An 18,060-nucleotide genomic window follows, 5' to 3' on the forward strand; every position below is an offset into this window, starting at 1 on the left:
TTTTCTCCTCTGTAGAAAGAAACCTAAAAGGACGAAAATGTTAGTTAGCTGTATTACCTCTGGATAATAAGATTACGGGAGTATCAGTTATCTATTTGCGCCAAAATTTAGTGGCTGAAACAAAAAACATTCGTTATCTCAAGTTTCTGTGGTAAAGGTATTTGGGACACAGCTTAGTGCTGGTTCTGCCTCAGGGTTTTCGATGAGATTTCAGTCAGGATGTTGGCTGAGGTTACAGTCATCTGAAGACTTGACAGGAGACTAAAGGATCTGCTTCCAAGAAGACTCACTCACATGGCAGCTGTCAGGAGGACTCAGTTCCTTGCCGTGTGGGCCTCTTCATAGACAGGTAATCTGTATGACCTGGCAGCTGGCATCACCAGAGCCAAAAGTAAAAGTGATCAAGCAAGAACAAGATGGAAGATACAATGCCCTTTATGACCTACCATAGAAAGTCACACACTTTTAACCCTGCTACTGTGCATTCATTCGAAGCAAGTTACTAAGTCCAGCCCACACCCAAGGGGAGAATTAAGGGCCACCTCTTGGAGGAAAGAGTATAAATCTCCACAACAGATGACCTGTGCATACTCAGAAAAAGATAATTTATTTTCTAAATAGAAAAGTTAATTTCACAAATACACACACACATACATATACGAACACAGAGACAATTTAAAAAATAAACATCCTCAATAAGTATTACGTGCCTGTCAAAAAAGGTAACACAATCCTGAGTTGGAGTAACAGAAAAACAGCACCCAGAACAAGTTCTATGATGCTCTGTACTATTTAGACCACATTCGGAACGTCCTGTCCAGCTCTGAGTACTACTCTGACTAAAAGCTAGGTGGGAAACTGACAAACTGGAGTGCATCACCTAGACAGAGTAACTTGAGAATGAGGACTAGTCTGGAGGAAAATGGTATTTGGTTTCAAAGAGAGAAGACTTGATGGGGGAGAAAAAGCAAGCCTTAGAAATACATGAAGGGCTGCCATGTGGAAAAGTTAAAAGACTTAAGAGGCACAACTTGAACCAATGAGTCAGAGTCACAGGTATGCAAAGTGGCTCGTACAGGAAACTTCCTAACAATAGGTTGTTAAAAACAAGAATGAGGCACTCAGTGAGTGCTCAGTGACCGCGGGAGCAGTCTGTGGAGACTGAGGCATGGTGCTGCCACTCCCCCAGCTCCCTCTAAGGTTCATGTCCAGCTGGTCCTTCCCTGCTCACAGCGATGTGGCTGGTGCTGAAACCAACTCTATAGCCTCTCCCAGAGCAACTGACCTGACACTCGGGCCTAAGCCACGAGGCATAAGTGAAATGCACGGTGCTTGGGACAGGTTATTGCCTGGCACGTAGTAAACACTTCATAAATTTTGCAATTATTTCTGCATTGCCTCCAAATGTGACAAGATGCTCGCTAAGGTCCCTTCCAGTTTCTAAGACTTCACAAATATGTTAAAGTCACTATAGTTAACTATTACTCCTGATGGTCAGTTTCAGTAATAAACTTAAGGGTAGGAATGGCAAAATTAATCTTCAAAGTCAGGTTGGCTGGACATGCTTTGGGAAACCATAAAGAACAGAGGCATTTATGTAGACATGTAAAAACCACAAAAATCAAAACTAAACAGATTTAAACAAGTCATCTTCTCTGGTGTACATGGTCCTTTCTGGAATGAAGGGTTTTTTTTTTCTAAAGGTGATTCAGACTGGACTACTTAACCTACTCAGAGCAAATTAGATTATTACAATTAGTTTATTCACCCATGCCTGCCAACTACCCACCACAACTGGAAACTTACTTTTTGGGTTCCAGCAGCCTGGACATTCTGCCATGTTGCTACGGGTTCTGTAGCTACGTGCCACTCTGGGTAGGTTTTCGCGAGTAGCTTCACAAAGGTGGACTTCCCCACAGCTGCAACACAAACAGCATGTATTGGGATGCTTCCTGAAGCAGGGCCGCAGGAGAAGGCTGCTACCAAACTGCCACAAACGCCCGACTCAAGGGAGTAAGTACCGGTTTTTCCAATTTCAAAACTCAGCAGCCACATCACTGCCAGACTGATGACAGGTCAGGCCATGCTAACCAGTCACCTTAATGCAGCCAATGGGGAGGTGGGGAATATCTCTAAGATTTGATTTGTAGTTTTAATGTCCCAACCTTCCAGAGGCAGAATCTTTAACAACAATAGAATAGACTTTCCAGGAGGGTGGTATAGCTCAAGTGGTAGAGCACATGCTTAGCATGCACGAGGTCCTGGGTTCAATCCCCAGTAACGCCTCTAAAAATAAATAATTACCTACCCCCCTGCCAAAATAAAATAATTAAATAATACAATAATAGATAAATAAAATATTAAAAAACAAATAGACTCTCAGAAATAGATGAAATCAGCTACATATGTTGTCAGGCTTGAATCAGCCCTATTTATTCTGTGACAGGGTAAAAATTGCAAGTTTTTCAAGATAGAAAAAACGAAGATAAAACCCTCATTTATTCAACAAATCTAACCAATATTCAGGGAGCTACTATGCACTCAGGACTGTCCAGCACTGGGGATACAATGGTGAACCAAACACAGGATGGATTTTGCCCTCACAGAGCTTGTATGGGAGATAGACAGTAAACATTCATACGAGTAACTAAGGAATTGTGTTAAGTGTTAGGAAAGAAAGAAAAGTGCAGAACTGCTCTACTATAACTCAGGAGATTAAGGATGCTTCCTCTGAAAAATGTCATCTGAGGTGAGACCTGAAAGATCAGGATTGCCAGGCCAAGGGGTAGAGGGGGAAGGCAGAGGGAGCAGTGTGAACAAAGGTCAGGAAAAGAGAAAAACGTTGTGCACGACAAGACAGAAAAGTCTGTGGCCTCAAAGCAGCCACTGCTGCAACAGGGTGGTCAAGTGAGAGAGAATGCGTGGAGAGGCAGGAAGGCAGGCTGGGGCCAGCTCACACAGGGCCTCACGGCCGTGGTAAGAAGTTTAAATTCCATTCGAAGGGCAATGGGAAGTCGGTGATGATGGGTTTCAAGCAGGGAAATGACAACCTTCCATCTCGTTTGTAAAAGACCACTCCACCAGCGATGTGGGAATGGACTGATAAGGAAGCAGGCAGACCAGTTAGAAGATAACAGTAGCTTGAACCAAGGTGATAGCAGAGGAGGAAGAAAGCAGTGGTTGCTGTGAGAAATGTTTTAGAGATGAAATTAACCTAGTACCACGATATTCGTTATCTTTTCCCATTTACGCCAATGTCTAGCCCATACCTTAAGTTCCAGACTCACCATCCAAGAGCCCTTCAGACACTTCCACTTGCATGTCCCACAAACACCTCAGTCAATATGGTCCCTAAGTGAACTTATCATCTTCTCCACCAAAATGAGCTCCTCCCGCATCCCAACCTCCAGGGTTGGCAGCAGCATCCACCCAGTCAGGACTTCTTCCTCCTCTGCCAAACCTCAAGCAGCCACCAAGCACTTTTGAACCTGCCTTCTCAATTTTCTCCATCTGTCCTTTTCTCTCTATTCCCACCTCCCACCCAAGGCCAGGATCTCATTTGTTGCCTCTCCAGCTCTGGCCTTGCCCTCTTCAATTCATCATTCACACTGCAGACACACGAAAAACTAAATAACACTGCTTAGAATCCTTTGGCAGCTCCCTATGCCTTTACAGGAAAACTCAAACCCTTTAGATGGTCTACAAGACACATCAAAATCTGGCCTCTGCATAAACCTCTCTGCCTCAGCTTCCCTTCAGGCATCCTGAGCTCCTGCTGGACCAAACTCCTTGAAACTCTAATCATGCCATGCTGTCTGCTGCAAATGTGATTTTGCATATGCTTTCCCATTTCCTGGAACAGCGATTCTTTTCACCTGGCAAACTCCTACTCAATCTTCAAGATTTTGCTCAGATGCACCTCCTGTGGGAAGCTTTTCAGGACCCTGACACCTCTAAGTGGGACCAGCTCCTTTGTGCTTGGCCTGGCATTCTGGGTAAGACTCCATCACCCACAATACAATTCTGTTTCTCTAGGTAGAAGATGGGGCTCCTCCAGGGCAGGAGCCAAAGCCCAGACTAATGACATGGCTGAATGAATAAAACACACAATATGTTATTAATTCTGGTTCCCCATGAAACCCACATTGGTTAAAAACCAAAAAGTGAACCTTAACAGTGCATTTGGAGCTCAATCTCCCCTATCAGAGATGATCTTTCTCAAGTGAATTCTCCCCTTAGGAAGAACCCAAATGGAACCAAGAGAAGGAGAGGGGAGGCACCCTTCCAGTCAATTCTATCAGCCACTCATGGTTACTGATCGGGAGTAAAGAGATGTCTCAGCAGAAGAGCCCACACATCCACTATGTGACATTTATCACACACCACCCCAGCTCCTCTCTGAACACACAGGGTCAGAACAAACAACAGAAATCTGTGTATTTTGTAGTCACGCTCGTCTCTCAGTCCCACCTCCACCCAACTCACGTGAGTCTTTGCACATCTGCTCAGCCTCTGTTCCTCCCACACTTCAGTGGATAAATCCCTCCCCCCTGCTCTGCTAGGCCTGTGTCTAAATCCTTCCCCTACCAAGCCTACGGCCCACCTCTTCCCTGAAATTCAGAACTTCTCTAGCTCACACCAAATTCCTACCATGTTGGGCAGTTGAATCAAACAAGAAATATTCATTAACTGCCTCTGATAGGATTAGCTTTTTGTTTTTATTGTCTCATGGGTCTCACTTTTGGTTTCCTAATAGGATCTCAACCTCTGAGGCTGGGTCCCAGGAATCCACATCTGTAAAGTACGCCCCAAGGGACCCTGATGCGCACTTACATTTGAGATTGCCATCGGAACAATCTGATCACAACCAACAGAGGCGGTTTTTTAAACATATAGGTTCCAAACATCACATCCCAAACTACTAAATAAAACCCTCTGGGCTTGTCATGGAATATCCAACAGAGTTGTAGGAATTAAAAATTGATGGGGTTTGTATATTATCAGATACCTGCCTCCTCAGACTAGTCCCTAGTTTAAAATACTTAGCACAGATAGTCAATATTTAGAATGCAGGTTGCTGATTAAGCCTAAAACAGGGTCTCTGCCTATCAGTTGAAAAACTGTCTCAATTAATATGAAAAGATGAAGGTAACTGATTTGTCAGATGGGTGGGACTGCATGGTTGTTAGAATTACTTAAATTTTTTACGTAAGAAATGATTGCAGATGAAAAAAGGACAGGCCCTGAGGGTTAGGGAGTGCCAACTTCACCTCTGAGATCAGACACTGTTAGTTCATCTAAGGGCAGTCAGGGCTCTGAGAAACCGACTCATGCCATTTAAACACACAAAACCGGAATGTCAACAAATCAGATGTGATGGGAAATTACAGTTCCAATGACTGGAACAATCACACCAGGCAACACCCCCACCCTGCACACCACTCCCCATTCCAAAAATGGCTTTCCCCATTCTGGAAAGCCGGTTGAGCAATGAGAAGCCAGCTTCAGCAAAGAAAGACAGTAAATGGGGGCGGAAAGTCCTAGAAGCTTTGCCATCCATGTTGCCGGAGGGCTCGGGGAGCCTGGGTAATTTACCATAGGGCAGCATTTCTTAAGCTGCATTCCAACAGAACTGGGCTGAACCAGGCACCACACAGATATGGAATAATTATTTTAAAAAATAATTCAAAATTACATATTTATCTTAAAACTAGACACAGCATAACTTTTTTTAAAGCTATGACACATGATCATATAGTTTTTTTCTTCCTTTTAAGGCTTTAATTTTTTTTTTTCTAAGACAAATGTTTTAAAGTACTCCCAGGGGTTTCATAAGAATGGTGTTGTCTGGTTCTCCACTGCTACACGGGCCTCCTCCTAATGACCAGAATGTCTGTGTCCACCAAAAGTCCCTCTTCCTCAGGCAGCACTGGGCAAACTGACAAATGCCTCCCTTTGGTGGTCTCCATGCACAGCACCAGCCTCTTACGATATTGTTATCTCAGACTTATCACAATTAAGTTAGGTCCCAGCTTAACTGTTCTCTTTCAATATACATTTTAATATCATGAAATTTGGGAGGTATCAGATCTCATAAGTAGCATCAAACCTTCCCCTAAGGGAAAAAGGATGCAAGGTATTTAAAGCAAGTACACACCAATGTGTTGATTTTTATTAGCACCAAGATTGTCATTCCACAAGCTGAACCAAAGAGTTCTGTTGCTAATGTTCATCTTTTCCTAAACCATGCTTGTTTCTCTCCCACAATTTCTCTGTAAACTACGATGTCTGGTATAGCTACATGATACTAAAATCTATTAGTAAGATAGTAAGTGATATAACACTCAAAATAATATATTATTTTTAATTTAATGTAACTGTAATTCATGGGAGCCTCTTAAGTATACCATCATCTCCAGGCATTTTCTCCACCTGAACAAGATGAAAAACCTGGGAAAAAATCCAATCTAAAACTTTTTACCAAAAAGCAAACTAAAGTAGTAAATATAAAACTGCCTATCTTCAAACCAAAAACTTCTTCCAAAGAAAATTCAAAGTCTTTATTTCGGGAACTGTATTTGCATTCATTCAACCAACAGCTGTTTATGGAGTAGTCACTAATGGTGGGTACTATAACTAAAATGATGGAGTAGGCTGAGATGCTCAGGAAACTTGTATTGAGATTAAGCATCCAGGATCAGGTAGGCTCTGAGCCTAAAAGCACTCTGGGGGAAAAAAAAAAAAGCACTCAGCGGAGTTAAAGAAACTTGATACATTTTAGCCTTGATTACTCTTCTTTTCTCTTCTCTTCTCTTTTCTTTTCTTGGGAAACTGTTAACACAAAGAAGTTCCTCACAGCTTCCAGACTACCAAATTCCTGCGTTCAGCATGAGGCTCTAATCCATTTGGAATGCCCTCCCCACCTCTGCCCACCAGTTGATTCATCCTTTCACTGTCGCCTCCTCAGTGAAGTCTCCTTGAACTCTCTCCAGCTCCACCTTATCCCTGGGCAAAGTTAATTACTGCCTGCTCTGCTTTACCAAGGCATCACACTGTAATTATTTGTTGACTCATCACTCTCCCCAGCTAGGCTGGGAGCTCAGGGACTAACTGTTTCCTTGCATCCTGAGTATCTAGCCAGGTGCTAAGACTGGAGATGGATGGATGGAGTGAGGTGAATCACAGAAACAGAGAATCCAATATACAATGTTTGGAATAAATAGGTCTCTTTCCCCTACTAGGATTCTTGTCCAATTGTTTATACTTAATGAAAGTAAAAGATACACATTAGTGATGTTAAATCACTAATTTTGAATGCTGGAGGAAATGTTATTAGGGCACTCCTCCACTGCTTTACGTACAAGTCTCTAGATGGCAAAAGTGAAGTATCCTCTGTCAGACCTTTGAAAATCAAAGTGAAAAAACAAAAAACAGTCGGAGATGCCTCACTAAGAATAATTCAGATTTGTAATCATAAAATAACTTACTTTGGAAGGTGAAAATACACTTCAGTGATGAATACACTTAAAAGATAGGCTAGGTATTTTATTTTTTAGATTGTAAGCGATTCTAGGTTGCAAGCATTTGACTTTCAATCACACATGGCATCTGGCTTAGTAACTCATGCCAGGTGCCATTAGTTGCTCCCTCACTGACCCATCTTCCCTGTCTGCTGCTGTCTGCACATGCAGGATCAGATGAACAAGATTTACAGCAGCAGGACTACGAGAAAAGGCCCTCTACACATATCTAACTTCAGCTGGGACATGGGTTCACCTTCCCCTGTTCAGATTTTCTGAGCAGACAACTCTCTGATTTGGGTGTGTGTGTGGAGGGCTGCCACCTGTGGTTAAGAGAACACGATTACTATTTAAGAAGTTTAATGTATTTCCTCTGTGGACAGCAATGACTAACTTCCACAAGGATATCACAGCACAGAACTCAAGCATCTGGTAAACACTGAATGAGTGCAACGGGCCAGGCGTGGGTTAGGTGCTGGTGATACAGAGATGAGCAAGACACTAAGTGGCTAACCCAGGGAATATGCAAACAGTCTCAACAGGACGCAAGTGCTGCAGCCGTTCTGGGCACAGAACGTTACGTGAGCACACAGAGGAGGCAGTGACCAGTTCTGTCTGGGGAGAGTCATCAGGCTGTGTGGGTGACAGAGAAAAACATAACAGGAGATAAAACTAGAAAGAGCCAGATTAAGGTCCCCCAGTCCCACTTCTCATTAGTCACACTTTCCTTGGGCAACTGTGTTCACTTCCAAGGCTTCCACAACTACCCCCACAAGTCAACAACTTCCATATCTCAGATCCCAGCTCCAATCTCTCTACTGACTTAGGTTCTTCTTCCAGTCTGCCTCAGAACAGCAATCTCTGTCCTGTCTCAGAGGCATCTCCTACAAAATGTATCACTCTTACCTCCCCAGATGTCCTCTTCCTTTATTTCCATCCTCGGTTCTCAGACTCAGTGTCCAAATTAAACCTCCTTATCCCTCGCCTCCAAGTGGCCACCAAGCCCCGTTAATCCCACTTCCAAAATCTCTCTCAAACCATCATGTCTTCTCTGTCCCACCATTCTCTGTTCAGGCCTGCACCTTCCCTCCCTTCAGCTATACAACAGCCACAAAACTAGTCCATCTACTCCAAACTCTATTCCTATTCATTCATTCAACAAACTGGATGCAAGGCAGTATGAGTCCTGCAGCAAACAAAACACACAAAGTGCCTGCTTCATGGAGCTTTCTGTCTATTCGTTCATTCTAGCCAATTTCCTCTTTAAGATTAATCTGGACCACGGCATATACTGGCTTCAAGTCTTCAGCAGCCTCCCACAGCCCAAATGAGAAACCCCTAGCTGTTCAACATCTGGCAAATCCTCCCCTTCCAACCTCTGGTTCTACCATCCTCTCTCAGGCCCTTTAAACTCCAGGCACAGGATCGATATTAAAACTGCATGTTTCCAACAAAACAAAAAAACCCTGCATGTTTCTCCAGGCTCTGCACTGGCAAGTGTTACTTCCTGTGCCTGGAACACTCTTTCCTTGGGGGTAGGAATTCCTACCCCAGAGATTCCGAGTGTCCATGTCCAAACCTAGCACTCATCACATGCTACAGAAATTACGTTTAGAAGTCTGCTCCTCCCACTTCACTGTGAGGATACGAGGTGGCCCACATCTGAGTCCACCTGCACAGTAGGCACTCAGTGAGCCTTGGATGTGTGAGAAAGCAAGGAAGAAGCATAGGAATCTGGAAAGGTTAAGAAGCAAAGGTCAGGAAAACTGCGAGAAGCAGCTCACACTTCACCTGATGGCCTGACTAAAGTACTCACTTTGTGAAGTGTTCCTCTCTGGGCTCTGAGGACAGAGCTTCCTTTGCTGTTCCCAAAGTACAGGACAGAACACCTTGAAATAACACCCTCAGGCAGGTAGCAGGACCTTCCCGTCTCATTCCTTTCCATGTTTCTGATTTGGCTGGAGAAATACACACAGCTTTGGTGACTGGGCTCAGTTTAAATTCAAGACCACTGAGTATAAATGGGTCCTTACTGCCACCCAGCAATTCTGCGTTTCTCCCGCTCACTCTCTAGACTCTTTCATGTCTTTCCTCTCTCCTCACACTCACCCTTAGCTGATCTTTCTTCCAGTTTCACTGAGAAAACGGACACAACCAGACGATCTTGCCCAAGGTCCCGCTACACCTACCTGAGTCAGTAATCACTGATGCTGGCACTCCCCCGTTCCTAGGGAAACTGTGCTCCTAGCTAAAGCCAGCCTCTCTCTGCTTGGGCAACAGGTTCCACTCCTCCTTGCTTACTGAAATCACTCTGGCAAGTCTATCCTCTTTCCTGTTTTATTAGTTTTTTCCTTCTCTACCAGCTTACATGATCTAATTCCTCTTACAAAAAAGAAAAAAAAGAACGAAAACAACCTTCTCAAACCCTCTTCCCATTTCAGCTACCACCCTGTGTCTCCCCTTTCTAGAAAAACTTCCCAACAGTTGTCTTCACCCACTGTCTCCAATTCCTCACCTCCCATTCTCCTTGAACCTCCGCCAATCAGACTTTCACCACTTCCGCTCCTATAATTGTTCAAGTTCACCATAGAGCTCCGTTACTTAGATGGCATTACAGTCCCTGCCCCTAGACACCAATGTCATGTGGCTTCCAGGACATCATTCTCTTTTGGTTTCTCTGCTATCTCAGTGGTCATTCCTCTCAGTCTCTTTTGCTGGTTCCTTCCCCTCTCCTCCATCTCTCTAATCTTTGTGTGCCCAGGATGGAGTCCTTTCCATCCACACACATAGGCTCCTGGCTTTAAATACCATCTGCATTTAGTAACTCCAGTCCTGGAAGAGTCTGAACTCTGGACTTATATACCCAGCTGACTATTCAACAACCCTGCTTAGATCTCTAAAATGTGTGTAAAAACCTAACGTGCCTAAAACCCCAAACGTGAAACGACCCTCTGGCCTCAGGCTGTTCTTCCCACTCTTCCTCATCTAAGAAAACTGGAACTCCATCTCTCAAGTTACTCAGGCCAAAATGATTGGAGTCATCACTGAGCCCTCTTTATCTTCTATGCCACTTTCTTCTTTCTTTCTTTCTTTCTTTTTTTTTTTTTTTTACTTTAAACAAAGAAACATTCTTATTCAAAAGTTCTGATTAGTATCGGCATTTGGCATTCAGGACTTCACTGAATCCTCCCAACAACTGCCAGAGGGCATTACTATGGTTAAAGTCACATTACAGGTAAAAGAGACATTTAATTTGGCTAATGTTCCACAGCTACAAAGTGAAGGGGCTAAAATCAAGCTCACACCTGGCTTCCAACATCTCATTCTGCTGTAGACCAGGCAGGCTCTTCTTTCTCTGGTTTTGTTCCTATTGATCAATGGTGTTTACTTGGTTAAGGGCTGGAGGATAAACAGGCAACATTCCAGGGATCCTGGAGGGTCATGTATTGATTTGGTCTTTACTGGACTCTCCAAAGGATGTTTCCCCAGTGCTCCTCCTCTCGGATAATCCAACCCACTCAAAAATCTGCTGGTCTTGGAGGGTCTCCTGGGGAGTTGGTGGGGGGGGGGTGGCTACAGCTCACTCGGTGGACACAAAAGCTGGTGGGGGCATAAGAAGCACTCATCCCCATGAACTCTCCTCAAGGCTGACATCAAGCCTGGATCATCAGCACCAAGATTCCACATCTTTCTATTACCAAATCCAGTGTGCCTACTTTAAATATAACTAGAATCTAATCACTTCTCACCACCTCCATTACAACTCGTCATCACAACAACTTCCTGACACCTTCTATTTTCAACATATCAGCCAGAGTGATCTTTTTATAATCTAAGTCAAATCACGTCACTTGACTGCTCAAACCTTCCAACAGTTTCCCATCTCAGAGGAAAACTCCATGGTGGACTACAAGGCCTACACGATCCAGCCACTCCTCACCTTCTGACCTCATCTTCCCCAGATTCCCCCTTGCACTCCACTCCAGCCACAATGGCTTTCTTCCTGTTCCCTGAACACACTTCCCACCTCAGGGCCTTCTCACTTGGCCTTCCCTCCGCCTGGAAGATTCTTCTCCCAGTCATCCACATGGCTCACTCCCTCACCTTCTTCAGGTTTTTGCTCAAATATCACCTTCTCAGTGACGCCTGTCTTGATTACTCTATTTAAAAACTGCAACTTCCCTCAACCCCTCATCCCTGAATTTTCTCCATCACACTCCTTACTGTCTCATCTACTGTTTACTTTGCTTAATTCATGTTGTCTACTGTCTATCTCTCTCTACTAAGAGTTCCCTGAGAGCAGAGATTTTTATTTGCTCTGTTCACTGCAGTAACCCCAGTGCCTGAATATGGAAGTCACTCAAAGGGCTATTTGTTCAATGTGTCAGAAAAGAAACTGTTGTTGCTAGAATGTTTTCCACACTTAACAATTGCTAATCCCTTTTTTGGGCTCAGCACCTTGGCAGGTAAAAGCCTCAAGTCTGACCGTACTAACATTAAATTGAAATGTTTTGCTTTCATTTATTTTTTGATTATTTTTAAGATACTGCGTCTCTACTCTTAGAACAGTTATTCTTAATTTAATACACGTTTTAAAGTTTAACAAGTGAGCAGCTTCTAAGAAAAACGCTAGAAATTATAGTGGGACTAGCAAAGAGACATAGCAAAAACAGTGAAAGTGGTATTTGAACGACTGAATGTTAGGAACTATCTTAGGGTAGGGTTGCCTATTCTAAGATAAAATAAGGACATCCAGTTAAATTTGAATCTTAGGGTTTTTTCAGTGTATGTTCCAAATATTGCATGGGACACACTTACACTAAAATATTATTCGCTATCTGAAATCTTATTTTAAATGCGCATTTTTTTCTCCCCTAAATCTGGCAGTCTTATCTTAGGAGAACAAAGAAATCACACCCTGTTCTTTATCGCTTCCATTTTGACCTATCCAAACTAGCTAGCTCTTGTCCTATCTACGTACTGCGTGGCATTTAGGCCCCAATAAACGTGTCCCTGTGGGAGCGTACTGATGCCTGACGTCTGTAAAATCAAAGAAGCAAAAGCCCACATTGCACCTTGTGAGGGGAAAGGCCTGCCAGCTCAGAACAAGCAATCCGGCCGCATCAGGCCGAGAGGGAGGGGGTTCGGGGCCCACCTCCCTCTCCCAGCCTCTCAGACACTTGTTCTGTGGAGGCCGAAGCTTGGCAGCTACTTTGCGGCCCTTACCAATGTTGCCTTCGATGGAGAGCCTTCGGGGCCCGCGCCCCGCGTGTAGACCCCTGGAGGGGGGCATGCCCCCGAGTGGGCTCTGAGCCACGGGCTTGCAGGGTGCTCGCAGCAGCCTTAGATAGAACCGGCCCACGGCCATCCCGCCCACGAGTCACGCAGCGATCACTTCCGCCGAGAGCACTTCCGCCCCCGGTACCTCCGACGCGCTTCTGACGTCAGGCGATCGCCAGGCAGGAAGTGGGTGGGGTTGAGCTAGCTGGAAGGGGGAGGGGGCCCAAGGGACCGCTCTGTTCTCGCGATGTTTGTAGCACACTGTTGCGAAGAGAAAGCCGAGTGTGAGGTATGGGAGGAGTTTGTTGACAATTGGAGTGGCCGCCGCGCGAATCTCGCCTTCGTTTCCGTTCACTGCCCAAACATTTAAAAAGAGACATAAGCTAGTATTTCCATCACCTTTGCACTTATGTATCATTTTAAAATAAATTTCATAACTAAAGACAAATAAAAATAATTGTAATTTTAAAAGAGTACCTCCCCTCCCCGCCCCAAGTGTTTGTTGTCTGGTTTTTATTCTAATCTGGGGAGAAATTGGACGGTTTGAAGGAGGAAAATGACTCAACCTGATGATTTACACAAACTGACTTTTCCCCAGGCCCTGTAACTTGCAGCACAATGCTGGAACCTTATTGAATAAATTAATAAATTACTTCATCAATTACACCCCACCTCTCATTTTGCCTTTTGAATGAATAAATGTTCGCTCAAGCGATTTGAATAGTAGTCAAAAATTTTATAAGGATGAAGAGGGTGGAGTCTCAGGGACAAGTGTGGAAGTCATTTAAACCATCTAAGATTGGATTCTGTGGAAGTGAACAATAGTGGGGGTGAGGTCTGGGGTGGGGCGGCTGGTGGGGATTAGGTATGGGAATTGTAAAAGCTTGAGAAGAGCCAGGGTAGAGAGAAGCTTGGTGGTGTATATAAATGGAGTGCAGCTGTCGGTGGAGAATTGTGTCCTGCAGAGGAACAGGGACCATTCTGAGCTGCTTCCACCAGGTGAGGCCATGACTGGCTTTGTCCTGCTACACCCCATGGTCATAACGACTTCAGAATTAAGAATTTATGAAATGTTGTCAGAGGGTGCTTCCTTTTTCCCTGCTTCACTTCCACAAGAGTCAAACCAGGAGTCAACGGGCAAACCGGCATTCTGGCAGCACTCTTAGATGGGGGAGATTTGAGGAAACCAATCTGATTGCAAGAAGGGTTGGGGCGGGGTCAGTGGCTGGGACAACTGCTTGTAAAGCAGGCACAGGACCTTTTACTTATATTGTTGATTGTATGGGATGGCTGAAATGACATTCATATATTATATTAAGCACAATCTATTAAAAAGTAGATTGTTAGTTTATTTAGGATAACCTAATGGAGTGCTAATCAATATTGGAACAGCTAAAGTCTGTCCCATTGCCCACTCCCATAGTCACCTCTGTGTAAAAATACTACTTACATTTCTCTACCTGTACAAACTTGGACTTGGGAAAATATTCATCCAAAAAGTTTGAGACGCTCTGTGTCCCTACTGTCGTTGCTGCCTTCATTACCATCAGGGTCGCTGTGACGGTTAAATAAGGAAGTTGTGGGCAGGTTTAGATGAAGAAAGGCAACTAACCTCCTCCTAAAAATTAGAGCTCCTAAGTCACCTAAGAGTGGAAAGTATAGCTCAGTGGTAGAGCACATGCTTAGCATAGGGGAGATCCTGGGTTCAATCCCCAGTACTTCCTACAAAAATAAACCTAATTACTTCCCCCCTGCCAAGATTAAATAATAAATAAATGAAATATTTTTTTAAAGTCATTTAAAAACCTTTATAGTGAAGTATGATATGTAGTGGAGAAAATAACATGTATTATAAATGTACAATTTAGTGAAATTTTCACAAACTGAGCACACTGTTACCCGGATTCAGATCAAGAAATAGTGCGCATTACCAGCATCCCCAGAATCCATTTCCCCTGCCAGTTACTACCCCCCAGAGGTAACCGATAGCCTGACTTCTAACAGCAGACTTTAGTTTTGCCTGTTCTTTACATAAATGAAATCGTATAGTGAGCACTTCTTTCATTTAACATAATATCTGTGAGATTGATACATGTTATATATGCAGTCAGGTCATTCATTCTCGTTGCTGTATGGTATTCCATTATGTCACTATACCACACTATATTTTATCCATTCTACTCTTGATGGACGTTTGGGAAGTTCTAGATTTGGGCTACTATAGATACCATTACTATGAATATTCTTGAATATGTCTTTTGGTAAAGTTAAGTATGCATCTCTCTTGGGCGCATGCCCACAAGTGGAATTGTTGCATGATGGGCTATATGTATGCCTGGCTTTAGTAGATATCCCCAAGGAGTATTCAGTTCCACAGTGTTTGATTGTATCAATTGACAGTGCCACCATCAGTGAGTGAGTACTCTGCTTGTTCCACTTTCTTACCAACAGTTGGTATCATCAACTTTTTAAAATTTTATTCATTCTGCTGGATAATGGTGTCTTGTAGTTATAATCTGCATTTTTCTGATTTTTAATGAAGTGGAACCTTTTTTTCACATGTTTATTGGCCATTTCAAGGACCCCTGTTGTGTAGGACCTGTTCAAGTCCTGTACCGATTTTTCTATTGGCTGTCTTTTACTTGTCGTTTTTTGTATTTTCTGCACATGAGTCCTTTGTGAGTATTTTCTCTCACTCTGTTCCTTGCTTATGAAAGCTTTTACTTTTTTTGGAAGTAGAGTGTTAAAAAAAGTAAAATATCTTTTGCCTGTTAATTATCCCAATACTAGGGGTGATCCTTCTATTCCTCTTTATTTATTTAGGCTTCTTTTATTATGTTCTACCATGCATAAAAATTCACTGTCTTTCTTGGTCATAATTCCAAATTTCCAGGAGAGAGACTCTGGCCCAGCTGTGGCCAAAACATAAAGTCTCAAGGGACAAACATGAATGTTGGAGCCCCACCCCCAATTTGCACGAGGAAGGAGGGTGATTAAATGGATTTTTGGGAGCAAGGGAGAGAAAAAGTTGGTGATCAGTTCCTCCTGGAAGTGGTAAGCGGGATGTTTTCATCCCATCTCAGTTTCTGGCCAGAAGACAGAAAGTAGTGGCACGTTGATGAGCAGAATTACATCCCATTTATCTGGAGGAAGAAGCCACTTCCTACTCGTGGGGGATTATCAGAAATCAGCTGGAGTTTATGAATAAGAGTTGATGTTGCCCCACGGGGACTCTGGTCATTCAGCACCCGTTCCTTCATCCAGTATTTGCTGAGCGTCTGCTGTGTACCAGACACTCTGCTTAGTCCTTGGAGGGAGCTCGGAATGAATGACTACTTTCAAATGTGTGTAAATGCTGTTGTGACAAATAAAATACTGATCCATATCACCAAAATGCTATGCAGCCATTAGAAATGGGGAGATAAACATACACAAATGTGACCCAGACTTTCTTCTGCTGCTTGTTGTCTGGTCAGTTAGATCCTCATTTGCATCAAAGATATTCAAAGGTACTGGATTGTGCTAAATCAATTCGGTTAAGCTAGGAAGTACACTTCCAGAAGCCCCTTCCTGACAGGGCTCTGAGTTAGAGTTGGTCAAAAGAGAGCCTGGGGTGTATTTGGAAAGCAGAGTGGGAGCCTCAGCCACTCTGGGGAGATCTCCCAGATCAGATATTGTGACACACAGATGTGCCCACAGATGGATCCCCGCTAGCCCTCAAGGCCTAGGGACTCCTCTTTGATTGTCCCACTGTTCCCGACAGAACTTCACCTGCCCGTCTTGTCCCACCTTTGAGCAGCCTCATTCCTGTAACCAATCCCTTATTCCCATAATGTGCGTGGCGGCTCTGCTCCCCTGAATGGCTCTGACTGACATACCTTGTTGTAAAAGGAGGCATCTGGTTAAGAGCATGGGCTCTGGATTCAGACAGCTGGGGTGAGGATGGAGCAGGGTAATCCCTGTGCTGCGTTTAGCACAACGCCTGCCCCAGGGGTACCACCAACAGACATTGCATAATAAGTAATGGCTGCCTTTCGCTTGGCCCTCAGTGCCGGGGATGTTCTTTCTACTTATCCTTAATTTACTGCCTGTTGATTTACACTCCTCAAGCCACGTAACTGACCCATGCTCTCCCCTCCCGTCAGCACAGAACTCGACTTCAGCTGAAGAATTCTCAGGTAACCCTTCCCTAAGTGGGGTGAGACTGGGTCGTGGAGGTGGGGGCAGACCCCCCTTCTTGCTCCACGTGGAGACCCTGCCGTGCCCCTCAACAGCAGGGGGAGTCCGTGCTCCACTCCTCCTCTGGCTGCGCCTGCGTGTGCGCCCTACCTTCCCTGTGCCTTCCCTCCCAATAGCCAGTGTCTGTGGCTCTTTGCAGGACTGCCCTCGGCCTACTGGAGCCCCTTTCCTGAACAGGAGGCAAGTCTGGGACTTCCTGTCCCCTGGGAAATGCCTTTGCCAGTCACTGATGTGTGACTGGGAAAGCCGGGCTCACTGCCTGCAGACAGGTTTATACTCCAGAGATCCCTGGTGTGAACGAAAAATACTGCAGCCATATCAGCAAACAAAGTATGCTAGAGCCATCAAGTCACTAGTGGCTGCCGCCACCCCCCAGTGAAGACAAGCCCGCAGGCCAGCCTCTGCAGCCACTCACAAAGGTGCACTGAGGGGACTCAGAATAAGAAAGGACAGGATACTGGCCCTAGATAGCTAGGTGCTTGTCAAAGGAATGAATTCAGTGAGCCCAAGTGTTTGCTTCCTCCCACTACATAGAAAAGCACTACATTCTTTAATTGAGAAGCCTGGTTTTCTTTAGTTAACAAGTAATCTTTTAATGTTCCAACCACCTGGTCTTTGTTGTAAAGCTCCTATATATCCTGGCTCCTCCCCTACCTCTTCAGAGCAGCCCCTCGGAGCCATCTGGGAAGCTGTCATCCTGGGCTCAAAGGGGTTCATGTTCCCAGAAATGTCCGCCAAATAAAACATAACTCTCAACTTTTAGGCTGTGCATTTATTTCAGTCGACATTGGGGACCAGGCTGAAGCCATCTCTGTGGGACTTCGTCCCCTCTCCTGCCCTGTCTCTCCCACTCTGCTCATTGGTTTCTCCTGAGACCACTTCCTTAATAAATTAATTGCATGTGAGTCCTCATTTCCAGGTCTGCTTCTGGGAAACCTGTCCTAAGACATAAATACTGTAGAGGTTTTTGAAAAGGTGCTTCTCTACCCGACCCTTGGGGGCAAGGGCAGGGGTGGTGGAG

The 18,060-nt window shown here is 44.4% G+C and overlaps 1 protein-coding gene across 6 annotated transcripts in view; it reads right to left on the minus strand.

Annotated features, from left to right (window-relative positions):
* Positions 1–12,947, minus strand: part of DGUOK (deoxyguanosine kinase) — a 30,825-nt gene extending 17,878 nt beyond the window's left edge. For 2 of the 6 annotated variants that reach the window (XM_032497883.1, XM_032497884.1), the window contains exons 1-3: positions 12,747–12,885; positions 9,337–9,478; positions 1,807–1,919 (exon numbers count right to left, since the gene is read on the minus strand). Coding sequence is in view for 1 of the 6 variants with exons in the window: in XM_006176140.3 (XP_006176202.2) it covers positions 1,807–1,919; positions 12,747–12,888 (255 nt within the window). In the remaining 5 variants the exon portion in view is untranslated. Of the gene's footprint in view, positions 1–1,806; positions 1,920–9,336; positions 9,479–12,746 lie in introns of all 6 variants that reach the window. The other 4 variants (XR_001364868.2, XM_006176140.3, XM_032497886.1 and 1 more) reach the window with 4 other exon arrangements.
* Between the last annotated feature and the right edge of the window lie 5,113 nt (positions 12,948–18,060).

The sequence above is a fragment of the Camelus ferus genome, chromosome 15 (genome assembly GCF_009834535.1).
Source record: "Camelus ferus isolate YT-003-E chromosome 15, BCGSAC_Cfer_1.0, whole genome shotgun sequence".
NCBI lineage: Eukaryota > Metazoa > Chordata > Mammalia > Artiodactyla > Camelidae > Camelus > Camelus ferus.